The sequence below is a fragment of the Canis aureus genome, chromosome 11 (genome assembly GCF_053574225.1).
Source record: "Canis aureus isolate CA01 chromosome 11, VMU_Caureus_v.1.0, whole genome shotgun sequence".
Classification (NCBI taxonomy): Eukaryota; Metazoa; Chordata; class Mammalia; order Carnivora; family Canidae; genus Canis; species Canis aureus.
In genome coordinates this window covers 20812896-20829700 of record NC_135621.1, presented here as the reverse complement: position 1 = coordinate 20829700, position 16805 = coordinate 20812896, and the positions used below count along the sequence as shown (strand labels likewise).

The 16805-nt window shown below is 64.0% G+C and overlaps 1 protein-coding gene across 3 annotated transcripts in view; it reads left to right on the top strand.

Annotated features, from left to right (window-relative positions):
• The window catches only part of TAFA5 (TAFA chemokine like family member 5), a 154828-nt gene extending 142723 nt beyond the window's left edge, over positions 1-12105 (top strand). For all 3 annotated transcript variants that reach the window (XM_077914062.1, XM_077914063.1, XM_077914064.1), the window contains exon 4: positions 10108-12105. In XM_077914062.1, coding sequence (XP_077770188.1) covers positions 10108-10116 — 9 coding nt within the window. In that variant the 3' untranslated portion in view covers positions 10117-12105. The remainder of the gene's footprint in view (positions 1-10107) is intronic.
• The last annotated feature ends 4700 nt before the right edge of the window (positions 12106-16805 follow it).

The following is a 16805-nucleotide window of genomic DNA, read 5'->3' as shown; positions in this document are numbered from 1 at the left end:
TGTGGCAACCTTCTTTTCCAGTCATTTTACATTATATTAAAGATGTAGCAAAAAAAAAGAAATTAATAATGACCGTAGCAGCCAGCACCATCCTGCGATGTTTTGGTCAAATAGGGACAGAAAGGGGAAGGAAGGTGTGTAGTCACGCTTGTGCAGCCGTGCACAGGGTCTGAAGTCATGCTGCTGGTGGAGCTCCCGTCCCCTGGCTCTCGTGCCTCAGTGTCCACATCGGTGAAATGGGCAGGATGCTGCTCCTCGCCTCCTAGGGCTGCCTTAGGATCGAAGGGGCTAGAGCGGTAACGCTGTCCGAGTGGAGCCAACGCATCCCCGACGATAAAGTCCGTGCGTCGTAGTCGTTGGATCGCATTCTGAATGTTGTGAGGATGACACACAGTGTGTTTGCAGGCACGGTGAGAAATGGACTTGGGTATTCCCGTGTCTTTGAATAACTTTAGTTTTAAATCAGGAAGAATGGAGGGACACCCGGGGGGCTCCGTGGTTCACCATCTGCCTTCAGCGGAGCCCGACACAGGGCTGCATCCCACGACCCTGAGACCATGACCTGAGCTGAAATCAAGAGTCAGACGCTCAACCATCTGAGCCACCCAGGCGCCTCAGTAGTGAACTTTTAAAAGAAAGACGTGGACACCATCATTCACTGTATATCTGGCAAGAACATAAACACACGCTCTGAGCTCTGTCATGTGCAGATTTTCTTGTTAGAAAGTATATCTGATAGGAAGGAGGAAACCCAGCCTGTATTGGGGTCTCAGATTATTCAGGAGTGCATACTCGGCCAGCGTATTGATCACTGAATCTGCAGGCTGTCATTAAATGTGATTTTCTAAAAAAAATAAAATAAAAAATAAAAATAAAATAAAAGTGACTTTCTGGGGTGAAAATTACCAACCTATCTCAGGAGTGGAAAGATGGGAACATCCCCCAGTAGAAATCCCTGACAGAGCTGGTTTAGGAGACACGTTCTCGAACCCATTGATCTGCAGGTACCCTTTCCCCAAGTACTGGAAAGTTTCCTGGTTCATTGTGGGACCTGGTGGAACCCTGACGCCGGAGGGTCCCCGAAGAGTGCACATGGAGCCAGCGTGTTCCACAAGGACCTCGAGCCTGTGACTGGGTCCAGCAGTGTGCCAGCCTTGGGCTCGTTCAGCCAAGTGCCCTTGAGGCCCCCGGGAAACCCCATATGGCCTTGGGGTTGTGGCCACATCTGTGATGCATCCCTGCACAAGGTAATGGTGCAGGGAGTTCTGCAGCCCTCGAAAACAAGGCAGAAGGCCACCACACCGTAGATTTATATGAGATTAAAATACATTTTTACATTTTAAAAAAATTTTTTTTCATTTTTACATTTTAGAATCAGGAAAGGTGACCAACCCCAAAGGATGACCGGATAAAAATGTGCTCTGATTCAGTAGGTGCTGAAAAAGGCACCAGACAGGCACCACGTCCGTCTGAAATGAAAGCCAGCATTGCCCTTATAGCCGGCCCCCTGTCCTGTTCACATCGGAACCAAGGCAGGCTGCGTGCACGGGCCTGCAGACATTCCCAGGGTGACCTTTTGGAAGATCTGGCAAATGCAATCACATAATTATTTGATATGAGAAAATACAATCATTATTACAGATGAGGTGCACAGGTGCTTCCAGAATTCTGTAGGAGCAGCTGAAGTGCCTTGAAAACTAATTAAAGAGTTTATTAAATTGGACCAATTGTGAATACGGAAGGCTCTCCACTTGGCATTCATCCCACCGTACGTCTTCGTAGACACACGTCGCGGTCTAGATCAGAGGTCCTCAAACTGTGGCCTGTTGGCCAGATCCGGCCCCCTTACCTATGTTTATAAATAAAGTTTTATTGGAACACAGCCTTGTGTCCACGGGAGAGGCCCGACGAAGTCAGCTGTGCTCTTACCTCCGGGCAGATACGTTTCAGAAGCGTAATGGTTTATGAAGATGCGTAAATAAAACAAACCTGAGTAAATGAGAGGGAGGAGGGGTCTCTGCTGAAACCCAGCAGGAAACGTATGAAATAACTTGGGTAAGAAAAGCTTGGTCACCTGTATAAAGATAATGGCAGCGTCTTTCCAGGAGAAATTTAAAGCGATTTGAATCAGTAAACAAAGCTGTCACGCGCGTACCAGGGTAAAGTCGGGGGGTGCCCAAACCCTGTGCCGTTCGTTGTCTGTCCTTTCAAATTTGATTTTTAGATTTAATACAGTTTCATTCTGGTCCCCGGCGACATCTTGGGAACATTACGAGTGATTCTGCGTCTTATCTGGGAGTGTGGGCCCGCCGCAGCATAGGAGGGCTTTGGGACAGAGGCCACCCCGATGTCCGCATCCCACCGGGTGAGCAGGTGACGCTTGTGAGCAGCTGAGCCCCGGGCTGCACCCCTCTGGGGACCAACCCCTCTTGTCCTTGAGACAGGGACAGGGCTTGTCCCCGTCCCACACACGCACTTACAACCTGAGAGTGTTGGTCCTCCTCCTGTTATGTTCTCCTCCACAGAGGGGACCGTGTGGCCCCCGTTGGGGGGAGTGGACTGTGGGGTGCGGCGAACTGCAAGGACCAGGGCAGAAGTGGTGGTAACAGGCTTCATATCTGGGGGTAACTGGACCTGGAGCCTTACTACCACCACCTTCCACGGATTTTCCTGCAGACAGGACGGTGGCGCCCCAAACAGCAGGGGCTGCTGGAGAAAACGCCAGGGAATCTCTGGGTTCGGGTTATAAATCCAGCCTGGAAAATCCAGAAAAACCACAGGCACGCTTGTTGCTAACCACGCGTGCTCAGATGCTGTTCTGAGCAGGTGCGTAAATCCACCTGTTCAGGCCCAGGCGCCCGTGAGCTACAGACTATCGTCATCCACATGGTACAGACAGGGATGTGGAGCCACAGAGGCGCCAAGTCCTGTCCCGCGGTCGGCCGGACACCGAGGGCCCACGCTGGGCCGGCTTTCAAAGGGCAGCCCAGACTCACTTCCGTGTCCCAAACCCACTTTCACAGAAGCAGAGGCAGGTGAGCTGCCCGGCTGGCTCCAGTCCATGTGGCGGAGGGACAGCTCGCAGGTGCAGAGGAGTAGAGCCTACGAGGACAGGGAGCCCACAGCCCCGGATGGGAACGGCCAACAACTGTTGGAAGAGAGGTGCCCATCGGGGAGCGGCGGCGGACACCCACGGGAGGTGCTCGTGGGGGTGGGGGGCTCCTCGCTGGCCGTGGAGCTCGCTGCACAGAGGCACAGCCTCCACCCTGACAGTGTGATCGTGGGGCAGCGAGGCTGCGGGCGGGCAGCGGCCTGGCAGGGCTCCACGCACTGCGGGCAGTGCCTGGTCCAGCTCCGAGGTGACCTCCCCACCGTGCGGGGCTGCTTTCCCCCAGAGGGAGACCGGGGAAGGGGTTGGATCCTGAGCTCCCCGAGACACACGGGGCCACCCTCTGCGCTGCGGACGGTGGATAGCAAGGTGGCAGCCGCAACGTTTCTGGTGTCGTCTTTGAAGAGCGCCACCCGCCCGCCCTGTTATCTCTGCATCCCCTTGATCCCTCCGCCCGTGAACGCGGGCCTCGGGTCTGCTGCCGGCCGGGCTGCCGTGCGGGGCTCGCAGGGGCAGTGGCCCCAGATTAGCGCAGGCGAGGGACGGACTTCAAAGCCGGCGCTGCCTTGGGGACAAAGAGGACAGGAATCCAGTCCGCAAAGCCTGTCCCCAGTGGTCGACACTCCCTTTGGAAAAACTGCGTGGCGAGTTGGGCTCGTGCAAACACACACGAGACTTAGGGGAGGCGGAAGGCCGGTCAGTCCTGCAGGCAGCGAGCTGGAGGTGCCGGCGCGGCAGGGAGGGGGGTCCCGTCCTCCCGGGGGGACCATGGGCGGGGCTGAGCAGACTCTGTAGCAGCCCCAAGGGGACTCCGGGTCAGTGTCAGCCTGGGGTCCTCACCCAGCAGGGATGCTTCCCTGGAGGAGCCGGGCCACACCTGGCAGGAGGCTGTGGGGGCCCCAGCCTCCCAGGAACCCCCCCCCCGAATCAGCATCCGAGGGACGAGTCCTGGGACCTGCCTGTCTGACCCACCAGCAGGGCAGATGCAGCCTGGGGTCTGGGGGCCTGGCTCAGGGTGGACGGTCTTCACCTGCCAGCTGGATGCCGAGTGGGGGTTTCCTCCTCCAGCAGAGGTGGCGTGTGCAGGACCCTGTGTGGCAGGGGAGGGGTGGTGTCACCTTGGAGACGCACGAGGGGTCTGGCCTGGGACGCCGTCTGCAACGGAGTCCTCTAGCAGGTGCAGCAAGGCTCAGGCGGGGGCCCTGGACCGCGCGCCACCCACATCTAAACACATTTATTTTTTTTTAAAATAATTAATTAATTAATTAATTTATTTATTTATTTATGCATTGTTTTTATCTAAAACGTAAAATGCAATTTTATGAACCGAGTTTTCCACGTAGGGTGTCCCCGGTTTTCTGTGCCACATAATGCGTCACTGCAAGCAGCAGCTAGCATGACTCGGGGTGGCCCTATCCCGGCTCTGAGGTCGGAAGCCCGGGACTGAGGTCACAGGTGCTCACTGGGTGAGGGCCGGGCAGGGTCTCTCCTGCAGCTCCGGGCAGACCCAGCTCCCTGCAGCGCCCGGCGGGGGCCACTCCCAGCGCCCTGCGTCACCTCCAGGGCCTGTCCTCATACGCGCAGGCCCCACGGGTGGCGTCCTCACGGGCTTCCTTGCACTGACATCATCCCTGAGCTCAGCTTTCTGTTTTTAAGAAGTAGGATAGGAGCTTGAAGCTCCTTATGAAACTGGAGCAGGGTCCTTCTGGATCTTCAGAGCCGTCTTCCTCCGCAGCCCCCGCAGCACCCCGCGAGCCCATGACCCAAGGCTGTGCTGCTGGCTGCCTGCACCCTGGTGGCCGGTGAGCTGCGCCTGCAGGCCGGGGGGGCTCAGGCCGCGGGGAGCGGCCGCCTGACAGAGGGACTTCTCCAGCTTCTCCAGTGAGAACAGGCGTCCTGGGTGGGCTGTGCCCCTGGTGAAGTCCCTCTGTTTGGGACCCGAGAGACCAGCCTCCTGTTATTTCCTTGGGGGGCCCCGCGGACCCACAGGAGCCAAGAGGGCAGCCTGGCCGCCCCGGGCATGTCGCGCAGGGAACGTGTGCACACCGGCCTCCATCCTCACGTTCTCTGCTCCCGTGTGGAGGGGAGACGTGGTCGACCCCTTTTCAGATTCCCATTTAGTGGAGGTAGAAACAGCCCTTTTCCCAAGGCCACACAAGCAGGAAAGGCCCGGACACTTCGTAAAACCCCAGATCCTGCCAGTGATGGGATCAGGGCACGAGGCGGTTCCCAGGCCGTGCCCTGCAGGGAGCCAAGGGGGAGGCCTCCGCGGGGACCCTCCTGTGGGTGTAGACCTGCCTGGGACGTTCGAGCAGGGCGGGAGGGGGCTCCCTGCCTCGTGGCACAAAAGGGCTGCGCAGCCCCGAGGCCCAGGCTAGAGCAGCTGGCCGCTTGCCCCACCGGACGCTGCTGTGTCCAGGTGCTGGGTGTCGGCGGCCAGAGTGGAGGGGACGGGGGCGAGGGCGGGGGCCACCAGGGCGACACAGCTCAGATGTCCGCAGCAGGTCAGTTGCCCCAGAGGTGACGCCGATGCTCAGAATGACTAACAGGGACGCACATTAAGGCGGCTGTGGCCGAGGGGCTCGTGGCAGCTCCGTCCACGGTCTGTGTGCTTGCTTGCCTGTCCTCCGGGCGCCCTCACGCACGGCATGTGCGTGCACACCGCCCTGCACGCCCCGCATGCTTCCGCCGCCGTCCGTGCCCGGGCAGGCGAGTGCTGAGTCAGCCCGCGGGGACCTGCCTCTGCGCCTGCGCTGGGATGGCCGCGTCTGCGTCGCGAGTGGGAGTCTGATTAGCACCAGAGATGCTGACTTGGAGACGCACCGGGCTCCCCCCGGGGGCTGTGGGCAGCCCTCCCACCTCGTGCTCGACCCTGACCTGCATGGTGAGATGCCAGTCACCCGCCTGTCCGCTCAGACCCCGGGGACAGGTGGCAGCGTACGGGCCTTGTAGACGAGGAGCTGCTCGCAGGCCTGTCCCAAGCTTCAGGGGGGACGACACACGCCAGCGCCAGCCGCGGACTGCGGTCACAAGGGGGTGACCCATGATCCCATGGCACACCAGGAGCCAGGGACAGGCGCCCCATCCCGGCTGCCCTGTGCACCGGGCCCTGGACGCCCCAGACGGCCTTGGGCCCGCGGAGGCTCTCAGGGGAGGCCTGGCCGGCTCCGACCAGCGGCCACAGCCCGGGACTGATTCCCCAGAGCCCGCGGGCTGCTGTGTGTCGGGGGTCCTCGTGGCTGGCTGCCCGGGTCGGGGGACATTTCACAGAGGAGGGGCCTGGCCTGGGACCTCGGGTGATGAGGGGCTTCCTCTGTGCCCCTGAGGGTCCCTGGGGCGGCCGGAGAGGGCAGGGCGCTGTTTCCCAGGGGACAGCGGAGGAGGGGACAGACGTGGCTCTCAGGCTGCTGGGGGACCAGGTTAGTCAGGCCGCAGGGCAGAGAGGCCCCCATGGCCTCCTCCCTGCCGAGGCCTTGGGTAAATACCCCCGGGGGCACAGTAGACAGTCACCCTCCACCCGGGGAGGGGTTGTCCACGTGCACGTGCACAGAGCGCCCGGCACACCAACGTCCTGTGCGGGGTCCCCAGTGCTGCCGGCCTGGCAGGGGCTGCGTCCTCCCGGCCCGGACGCACCTGTGTTGCTTGGAGTTGGAAGAGAGGGTGTGTGTGGGGGGGTGGTCGGGGGCTTCTCTGAGGCCGTGAGCTGGCTGTGCGACCAGAAGGCGCCGCCCCAGCCTCGGTGTGCTGTTTGGTTGGTTTGTTTGGTTTATTATTTTTTTTAAAGATTTTATTTATTTATTCATGAGAGACACAGAGAGAGGCAGAGACACAGGCAGAGGGAGATGCAGGCTCCCTGCGAGGAGCCCGATGCGGGACTCAATGCCAGGACCCAGGGTCACGCCCTGAGCCGAAGGCAGACACCCAACCACTGAGCCACCCAGGGATCCCCTGTTTGTTTGTTTTTAAATAAAGAAACAAGTTGCAGCTTCCCTGTGGGTTTGGGGAGGACACAGGGCCTGGGCCTGGCTGTGAAGCTTCAGGGAAACTGGATGGCGGGGCACGGGTGGGATGACGCGCCGCCCTTCCAGAAGCTTCTTCCCTGGCTGTGCCTTTACCTTCTCCATGGCAACGGCGCTTGTCGTCCTGAGCCTGTCGGCACCGGGGGCCGCCGCCTCTGTGTCTCATGCCTGCTGTTTATTAGGACCTTTTGTGCGGGGCTCCCGATCCAGGACGGCGTGCTCCTTCACCCGGAACACTCGGCCCCACTGGACATCACACGCGAGCCTTTAATGAGGAACAGAGAAGGCGCCGTCGGACCCACAGGGGCTGGGAAGTTCTGTTTTCTGAACGATGCTTGTCGTGTCCGAGTACCTGCCCGTCACCGTGGGGAACACACGCTTCCTGGGGTGGGGCTGCGGGGACGCCCGGGGTGGGCAGACGGGTGTCAGGTGTCGTGAGGACCCTCCGGGGGCCAACAGGGCACACGAACCACCCGCCGGGGGCCAGGGCCTGGCCGGAGAGACCCACCTGCTGACCCAGGGGCCATGTCCGGGGTCCAGGTGAAGAGGGTCCCCCAGCCTGGGCGAGCTCTCAGGAGGCAGGGAGCTTCACGGGGGACTCTCCCCTTGGCCCCTCCGAGCCGGGGGGTCATGGGCTGCGCTGCTCCCTGAGCGGGTGGGGGCTCAGCAGTGTGGCCCCAGGAGCATGGCAGCCAGGACGGCAGGAGGGCCCCCCGGGGTCCCCAGGCTGGGCCATAGGCCAGCATTTCTGAGGAAGGGGGCCGGGGGCCAGGGCAGCCGGCCCAGCCCATCCCCCAACTGCTCCCCCAGGTTCCGTGGCACGCTGATGGCCACACAGGCCCCGAGACAGGCCTCCGGCTGAGCGTCCCCGGGGCCAGAGGCTCTGCTGGTTCCTCCCAGCACCTCTGAGGACCTGCGTCCAGCGCCGGGACCCTGTCACTGCAGCTCTGCAAGACGGGGTCGCTGCGGCTCTTGGGGTCCCCCTCCTAGCCTCGTGGGGGCCGTGGGCGCGGCGAGCAAAAGCAGGAGGAGATGCTGCATCGTCACGGAGGCTCCAGGTGCCAGGGTCGCCCGGGTCCCGGGACAGCGGCCCCCGCGGTGGAGCCCTGGGAGGCACCGGTGTCGCTGGGGACAGTGACGGGCTCCTCCTCGGGCCCACGGAGTCTGGGCGTCTCTCGGGCTGTGGTGCGGCCCCCGCCACGCCGACCACGTGGAAACAGTGCCCGTCATTGAGTCTCGAGGGGGCCGCTCTGAGCCAGAGAAAACATGGTTCCAGAGGAAGGCCGGGGTGACACGGGGGCCAAGGCATGAGTCCGGCGCCGTCACTCGCCGTGAACATCGCCACGGCCCCTGCTCGGCGGTGAGACGCCCAAGAGAACCCAGACCACGACATTACAAGCAAGGGGACCCCGTGGCCCTGAGAAACGGCAAGAACGTAGGCAGGACCATGTTGCCTAAAGCCATGAAGGAGCCACGGGTGACAGCCGTCCTCAGCGTCCAGGACGGGCGTGCTGGGGAGGCCGTGAGCCGGGCCAGACCCCGGGGTCGGGGGGCCTCACGGGGAGGACGGGGCGGCAGGCAGGGCCCCTGTCAGGGCAGGCTGGGGCCTGGGGTTGGGCAGGTTGGATCTGACCCGGGGGATGGGGACCCGAGGGTGCCCTGGGGGCAGTGGGCTGGCTGTCCTGTGCTGTGCTGCCGGGGGGCTGAGGGGAAGGGTGCAGCCCAGTTGTCCCTGCGAGAAGCCTCCTGTGCCTGGGGCAGCTTGGGGGACCCAGGTGTCCAGGGACAGGAAAGATGAGTGAGGCGTGGACAGGACTGGCCCCGGGCCCGGCCTGAGGACGGCGTCCCCACCACCCCTGCCCTGTGAACAGCTCTGGGGCAGCCGTTAGGGGGGCCGCTCTGCCAGGGGGCCTGCGGGGAGAGGCCAGGTGACCGAGGACGCCTAGTGCCCAGCCTGGTGGGACCGAGAAGTGGAGGGAAGGCCGCGGAGCGGCCAGTGCAAGAGGATGGGGATCTGCGGTGCGGGCGGAGTTTGGGGGCAGTGTGGTGAGAGCGCAGGCAGGTGGGACAGGGCCGGGGTGCTCAGGAGGGCTGGGGTGCGGATGGGGCCAGCCGGGGGTGGGAGGTGCCAGGGTGCAGACGAAGGACGCTGACCTGGGGTTGCTAAGGGGCCTCCCCCACCTGCCAAAGACAGGCCCGCCCATGCTGTGTCCCATCTCTGCCACGTGGGGGGGGGCGTGACACCCTCCTCTCCCCCGACTGGGGGGCCCCGTGTGGAGAATGCCCAGCAGCCCCTGAGCCCCTGACCTGAGCCCAGGGATCCTAAAACTCACCAGGACCCCGGGATCCCTGCCTCGGACTGGGGTCACCCTGGGGGGTGACAGGAGCCTGGTGGGGACCTGGGTCGGGGCCTGTGGTGTGGGGTGTGCTGCTCTGTGCAAACCACACCCCGCTTTTCTTCCTTCGTGGTTTTCAGGGTCGTGTTATTCCCACCCCAGAGCAGCAGCTTGGGACCCCCATGCGTGCTCCGTGGCCGCGAGCTCGTGTGCTTGGTCTGACGGGTTCCCAGGGCTCCGGGGGGCAGGGGCCCGGTCACCAGGGGCGCACATGCCACCCCACCACCGTGGCCTCCCGTGGGCTCCATAGTGTGTGGCTCACACACTCCCCTCACTTGTCATCCTGCAGTTATGCGGCCCCTGCTGTGTACATGGCGCAGAGCAAGAGGCTGTTGGGGCAGCGGGAGGGTGGGCCTCAGAGCCAAACCCTGCCCAGTGTGGGGTGGAGGACACGTGGCTGGTTCGCTGAGCCCGCGGCACTCAGGGCAGGACCCCCCGGTTGTGCCCAGGTCGGGGGGAGGCAGGTGTGCCTGCCCGGGTCCGGGGAGGAACAGGACTGGCCTGTGATGTGCGTGGCCGGTGGGTGCGTCCTGGGCTCGTCCAGTGCCCGTGGGGACTGACGCTCTCTTGTCTCTTTCCTCAGGTCTCCTGACAGACGCCGCCCCCCAGGGGCCCCGGGAGTGGCCTTGGCTCCCCGGCGCGTCCGCACCTCGACCACGGTCCTCCGTCCGCTGTGGACGCCACCTGTTCTCCGCCACCCGCCCACCCTGTTTCCGTGTAGCCCGTCAAGGACAGCCCGCCTCCCTGGCGTCGTCCTGAGCTGAGCGCGTCCGCCGCTGCGAGGAGTCCGGCCCGGGACACGCGCGGGGGCCCCGAGGGCGTCCGTGGGAGCCCGGCCTCAGCCGCCCTCCCGGGCCTTGGCGAGGAGGACGAGGCGGCGGCCGCAGCGGCCCAGCCCGGGAGCGGCCGTCGGCGCCGGGCCCGCGGGAGGACTGGCCCTTGGGCCCCGAAGCGGCCTCGCCTTGTGCCCCAGACTGTCCGAATCACTTTTATTTTCGTACCCTTTCAGCATACTCGATAGACCAAAGAGCAAAATCTATTTTAACTTGGACTCGCCCTCACCGTCAGAGTCCGTGGGTTCGACTGGGGGACACGGGGGCCGAGATCCGCCGGCGGCCCCGGCAGGGCGCGGAGGGCGGCCCCCGGCAGACACGTGCCCCCCACGGACGCTGCGGGGCGTGCTGAGAGGGGCCCAGCCGGGGCGGACCCGCGGCAGCACCCCAGGCCCGGCCGGCGATGCCCCCAGGCCGGCCCCGCGGGCGAGCGCCCCTCGCCGGGAACGCGGACCGCCGCACGCGGCCGGCCCCGCTGTACTTAGATGGACTTGACCGACTAAAATCACTTTCTGTTTTAACCAGTTACACATGCCTCTCTACAGCTCATTTCTGATAGTGGGATAATCCAGTATTCGCCGCGAGCATGTTGGGTCTCCCGTGACTGCTGTCTGCAACGACGCACCATTTAGCTCCAGAAAGCAAATTAAAGAAACCTAAAGTAACACTTGTTTGAAAGAGATCATTAAATGTATTTTGCAAAGCCTAAAGTTATATATTTAACAGTTTTTATATGTTGTATATTTGTAGAAAAAAAATCCTATTTAACAATTAATGTGGTCGCCCTGCCCGGCCCGCGCGGCGGGCGGGAGCGCCGGCGTCTCTGAAGGGCTGCGGGGCAGGCGCCGAGGGCCGGACTCCGGGGACAGCAGCCGAGGACGCGCCTGACGCCACGGGGAGGTGGCCGTCGTGCGCGGCCGACCGTGGGCCCAGGCGCTGCTCCCTGTCCAGCCCGGCCGCGGGGAGGCCCAGGGGGCAGGTGTCGCTCACGCCTCTCCCGACAGATCCCGTGTCCCTCTGTGTGACTCCCTCCCACGGGCCCATCCGCGGGCGCTGCCGCCGACCTCCTCTTGGGGCTGAAGCCCGCCCGCCCCGCTGCCTCTCCGTCCTCACGGCCGGCGGCCGAGTCGCCGGGGACGGGCCAGGGCGCGCGGAGAATGGCAGGCGCCCCAGCCTCCTGCCCTCCCCATGGCACGGGGACGCCGGGCCGACGCGCGAGGGACACTCCTGCGTCTCCGACCCCGGGCCGTCGTCCGCCGGGGCCCCTCATTCTCCTGAGTTTGTGCTGAACTATACTACCTGACAGTCCAATTAACAGACGCACTCTGCTAGTTCTATGCTACTAAATAAAAAAAAAAAAAAAGGAAAGAAAAAGTAAAAAAAATAATAATATTAAGTATATAGAAGCCGTCCCAGCAACCCATAGACTAAAGATAGGAGAGAAGACCCATTTATTTAAGACCCGTTTCGATGTCCATGAGTATTTAATTCACCTCTCGGTCACCGCAGGTTCAGAGGGCTGAGCGTCCCCGAGGGAGCGACGCGGCCAGGTGCCGGGGCCGCAGGAGGGTCGCGGCTGCCTCCCCGAGCCCGCGTCCTCCCACGGCGAGCGTGGGCTCCTTCAGAGGCAGACACTGGAGGATTAAGATGTTACAGCGTTTTTTTTATTTTTTCCTCCTTGTTTTACAGTATTCAATTTTGTGTTGATTCAGCTAAATTATGAAAATAAAGAAAAAATCCTTTGGTAAGCATGGCTTTTGTTCACGGGCTGGGGTGTCCTGGGAGGGGGCGTAGCAGGTGCGGCTGGCGGGGTGGCTCAGAGCGCACGTGGCCACGGGACCCCCTTCCTGGGCCTGGGGCCCGGCTGGGTCTTCCGGGGCCTGGTGCGTGGACGGCGCTGCTCGGGGGCCTCTGTCGGTCACCCTGTCGGTCGCAGAGGCCGGAGCCTGGACACGGAGAAGCAGGACCCCGAAGGAGACCCACGTCGGGAGGAGCCCCTCTCCGGGGAAGCCTGTTCAGATCTGCAAACAGTGGTTTTGGCGTCAGACTGTTTCTGCCACCCGGGTCCTCGGGCCACACATGGATGGAGGGAGCCACGTCTGTCTGTCCAGCTGCTCTTTACGGAACTCGGCCCTGGGAGCATGGCTGGGTGGGTCAGCGGTGGGCTGCGTGATTTTGAGGTGACGTCCCCGGCTTTGGCGCCGCAGTGGGGGGTTGACGAACCCCCGCGCCCAGGCCCGGAGCGCGCTTGTCCTGGGAGGGGGACTGAGGCGGAAGGCAGGTCCTGCGGTGGCCACGGGCCCCCTGGGCGGCAGGGGGCAGCCTGGGGCTGTGCCGTCAGAGCACGACGGGGCAGGCCGGTGTGACCAGGACAGGGTCCCCACTCCTCCTCGCACTGTCCATGCAGAGAGAGGACGAGCCTGGAGGTGTGGGAGTGGCGTCCATTCGTGGAGACGAGAAGGGGTTCAAGCGGCAGCTCCCGGGAGGCTCGGCCACCTGACAGCTGCTTGCCCGGCCCGTGAGCCTCGACGTCGCTGTCCCCGAGGCAAGAAACCGTGGCCATGGAGGAAAGGATGGTGAGCGCCGTGAGCACCGGGGCTCGTGAACGAGGACGATGGCCTCCAGCCAGAGCCAGGGTGTATCTGTCAGGTGGGCTGGGTCCTGCCGCCGTGACAAGCAGCCCGGCCTCACACGTCTCCCCTGGTGCCACAGCCAGGGCGCCTCGTGGGAACAGGCATCCTGTGTCCCGTCTCCGAGATCCGGGGACGCATGCCGAGCATCCCCCGCCCCCCGCCCCCTGGCCTCCGTGCAGAGGTAAGCCCGCCTCCCCGCTCCTGCCGCAGGTTGTGTCCTCTGTGCACTAGAGCGTCTGGCCTGTGTGCTCACGCACCCGACAGCCTCCAGGATGTGAAGAGGCGTCCTCTTGGGCTCGCACCCCCAGGCCCAGCCGGGGTGAGCGGGGGCCGCCTCACCGCCAGAGGCCTGTCCCGGACGCATGGCCTGTGTGGCAAGTGCTCCCTCCGTGGTGCCCGGCACCCGCTGTGCTGCAAGCAGGGCCCGGAGCTGGAAGACACTGCCGTGGGACGGAGGGACGGAGGGCCGTCCACGCAGCCCTTAGGCCGGGCCGGAGCATCTGCACCGGAGCCGCAGAGGCCCCCCTGCCCTGGACATGGCCCGGGCCGGCTACCTGGCTGCGTCATCGTGCTTTAGGCGCGTGGTGTCGGCGGCTCACACCTCCTGCGGCGCCTGGACTTCCCCATCCATGCAGTAGAGGGAAGTGAGTGGGCCGCGTCCTACAGCCCCGGGAATGGGGCCTCTGGGGCCTGGTGCCCCGGGAGCGTGGGGCCGTTTTTCCGTGTGTCCACTGGGCTCAGCTGAGGCTCCGTGGCCAGAGCACCACCTGGTAGCAGCCGTCCGGGGGGCCGTCCTGCTCGGGGCCTGGCTGGGCCAGGAGTGGACGCGCTCAGCCCGCAGGGGCAGGGAGTGCGTCTGGGGCAGGGATTGCGTGCCTGGGGGGGGCGTCCACACGTGGGTGCCCATGAGCGCCCTTCTCACCACTACCCGCGTGTGCCCAGCGCCTCGTGGGCCAGGGTTCGAGGAGGAGCCCTCCAAACTCCTGACCCCCTGCCAAGGTCCGGGACCCCGAGGTCCTGCTCAGAGGCGTCCATCGGGAGGGTGGCTGAGATGGGCTCTGCCCTGGGACCCGTTGTCTGAGCCTCGGGCCGTCCCTGGACACCACCCGCCGGGCGCCTCCCTCCACCCTGCGTCTCCCGGGGCCTCTCCTGCTGGGCCTTGAAGAGGTGACCACTTGGCTCTCCTGGTCACCCTGAGAGCTGGTGCCCGTGGAGAGCGGAGCATGCTTCCTTGACAGCGGCTCGTGGACGGAAGGACCTCAAGATGTTCAGCGAGGAGCAGTGGGGCCTCCATGCGCCCCCCAGCCCCAGCTCCCCTGCTGCCAAGGTGGGAGGTCACAGGTCCCGCAAGACCGGTGTGGCCGTGGAGGGGACTGCTCCCCGGCAATGATGGGGCAGGGAGGGGGCCACCTGCCGCTCAGAGAGGCCACGGGAGGTAAGCACAGGTGGGCGACACCAGAGAAGGCTGATGGGTCGGGGAGGGGGCAGTTGCCGTGGGTGGGGTGCCAGTCAGGGGGAGCAGGGCCGGATTGCCTTCCCCATGCACACGAGTCCTGAGGCCCCATGTCAGGTGTCTGGCCGTAGGCCCCCCGTCGGCCCCCACCTGCCCCCTATCATCCCCCACCGGCCCCCCAGCATCCTCACCCCTTGCTGTGACTCGCTGGCGGCCTCCCCACCCACCTGGCAGGTCACAGGGCACACGCTGCCTGGGTGTTGTGGCCTCTCCGCAGCCCCCCTGCGGCCCCTGGTGGAGAGGGACCCAGGGAGATGGGGACACGGCTGTAGGCGGGTCACACACACCCACACGCCTACCCTGCACAGGCCCTTTGCTGCTGCCGTGTTCGCGGGACGCAGGGTCTCCACGCTGCCTCGGTTTCCACACTGCGTCCCGGCAGGGTCAGCGCCGGAGCCCCGTGGTCTGTCTGTGTGGCCATCTGTCTCTTAGCCCCGCCCCACTGGCCTCACACCGGCATGTGACCCCCAGTCCCCGTGCCCAGCGTCGGGCACCTGCTGTCGACATGCCCAGCGGCCTCGGAGACCCTTTCCGGTGCTGGCGGGTCCACCTTCGCGGCCGTGCGTGCCGTGTCCATCTAGTGGGCTTCTCTAGCGGACATGCCGCATCTGAAATATCCTTTGCTTCTTCCTTCTGTGCCCAGAGTCATGGAATTGTTCTCAAGTAATAACCACATTTATTTTCTGCTCTTACGAGTGTCACCCCATTTGTCCCTCCCGCCAGCGCTGCAGGGAGTACATCGGTCTCCTTCCTGGGAGGGTAGATCTGCGGGTGATGGAGGCCTTTGTCCCCATGGGGATGCTCTTGGAGACTCACCCCGTGAGCCCAGAGGAGCGAGCCCAGGGGCACCCACCCAGGTCCACCAGGCCATCCCACTATGTCCCATCCCATCCTGTCCCATCCCGTCCCGTCCCATCCCATCCTGTCCTGTCCCATCCTGTCCCAAGGGCGGAACATGAAGCCTGTGGAAGCCTCCAGCGCCACGGCGCCCAAGCGCTCTGCAGACGTCAGGTGTTTTCTGTGGTCGAGAGACGGCAGGAAGGTGAGCAGGCCGAGGGCCGAGGCAGCAAAGGGGCCTCCAGAGTCCCTCCCGGACGGCGGCGTCCACAGCCCGTGACACCAGGGTGGGATGAGGCCTTGCCACCCCATGCAAGGAGCATCTGGGCAAGGCCGTGTGGGAGCCCCAGTGGTGCAAGCCGGGCCGGGGTCTCCGGGAGCCTGACTAAATTTTGCTCGAGGGGTGCGTCTTGGTCACGAGCTTTCTCCACACGGGAGTGAGACACTGGCTTCCACGCGAAAGCACCTAGGACCCCCTCCCTGAGCCCGGCCTCCTTCTGGGCACACAGGAGAAGGAAGAGCTTGCACCCGGGGAGGTGGCCTGATGGTGCTGAGCCCACGGTCACGGCCACAACGCTGACGCTCCGCTGCAGAGAAAAGGGGAGGAGGGTCGCACTCCAGAGGCCCAACCTCCTTCCTCCCGGGAGGGCGGGTGCACCTCAGCCCGCGGGGGTCCATGGGCCCGTCATCCCAGGAGCCTCCCCAGGGGACAGGGCCTCAGCACCAGGCAGACAGGCCGGGCCGGCTTCCCTTCCAGGGTTCGGGGGAGCCCTAGACTCACACTCACACGTGTGTCCCCAAGAAGCAGCCCCGACTGCTCAACTCCCAGCCCCGGGGCCCGGGGTATGTTCCGGTCGAGCCCAGAGAAGGTAGGGACACACAGGGCCAAAAGCCCGGGGCAGCCTGGAGCTCTGGCTCAGGCTGGGCGCTGCCAGGACCCCCAGGTCTGCCCTTGGGCCGCAGCAGGGAGGCCACCGCCGGCCTGGGCTCCGTGAGCAGGAAGGGAGCACCCGCGTCTTCTGGAGACGGCTGAGATGCGGCCGTGCTTGTGGGGAGGTCGGGGCCATGCCCCCAGGAGGTGCCCTGGGCGTCCCCCACAGCTGGTCACCCCCCACCCGGCGCCTGCCGAGGTCCTGGGCAAGGGGCTCCCTCCGGTTGGGGCCGGCGAACGCGGGGCGGAGGGATGAAGGGCAGGTGACGGCCCGGGCACGGAGAGCGGGGCCGCGGGGGTAGCCAAGGGCACAGGGGGTCCCGGCCCGAGGGATCTCCGTCGCCCAGTTTTTCGGGGGCAGTTGTCAACCCCATTTGGAGCATCGCCATCATTAACCGCACAGATGACACCTTCACTAACGAAATCAATTTGGTCCAGTTACCAATTTAATTCCCAACATGTGGCGTGGCCCCATTTCCCCCACGTGGACCCCCGAGGCTGGGCAGCCCCCATCGTCAGTCACCGGGAGAGAAT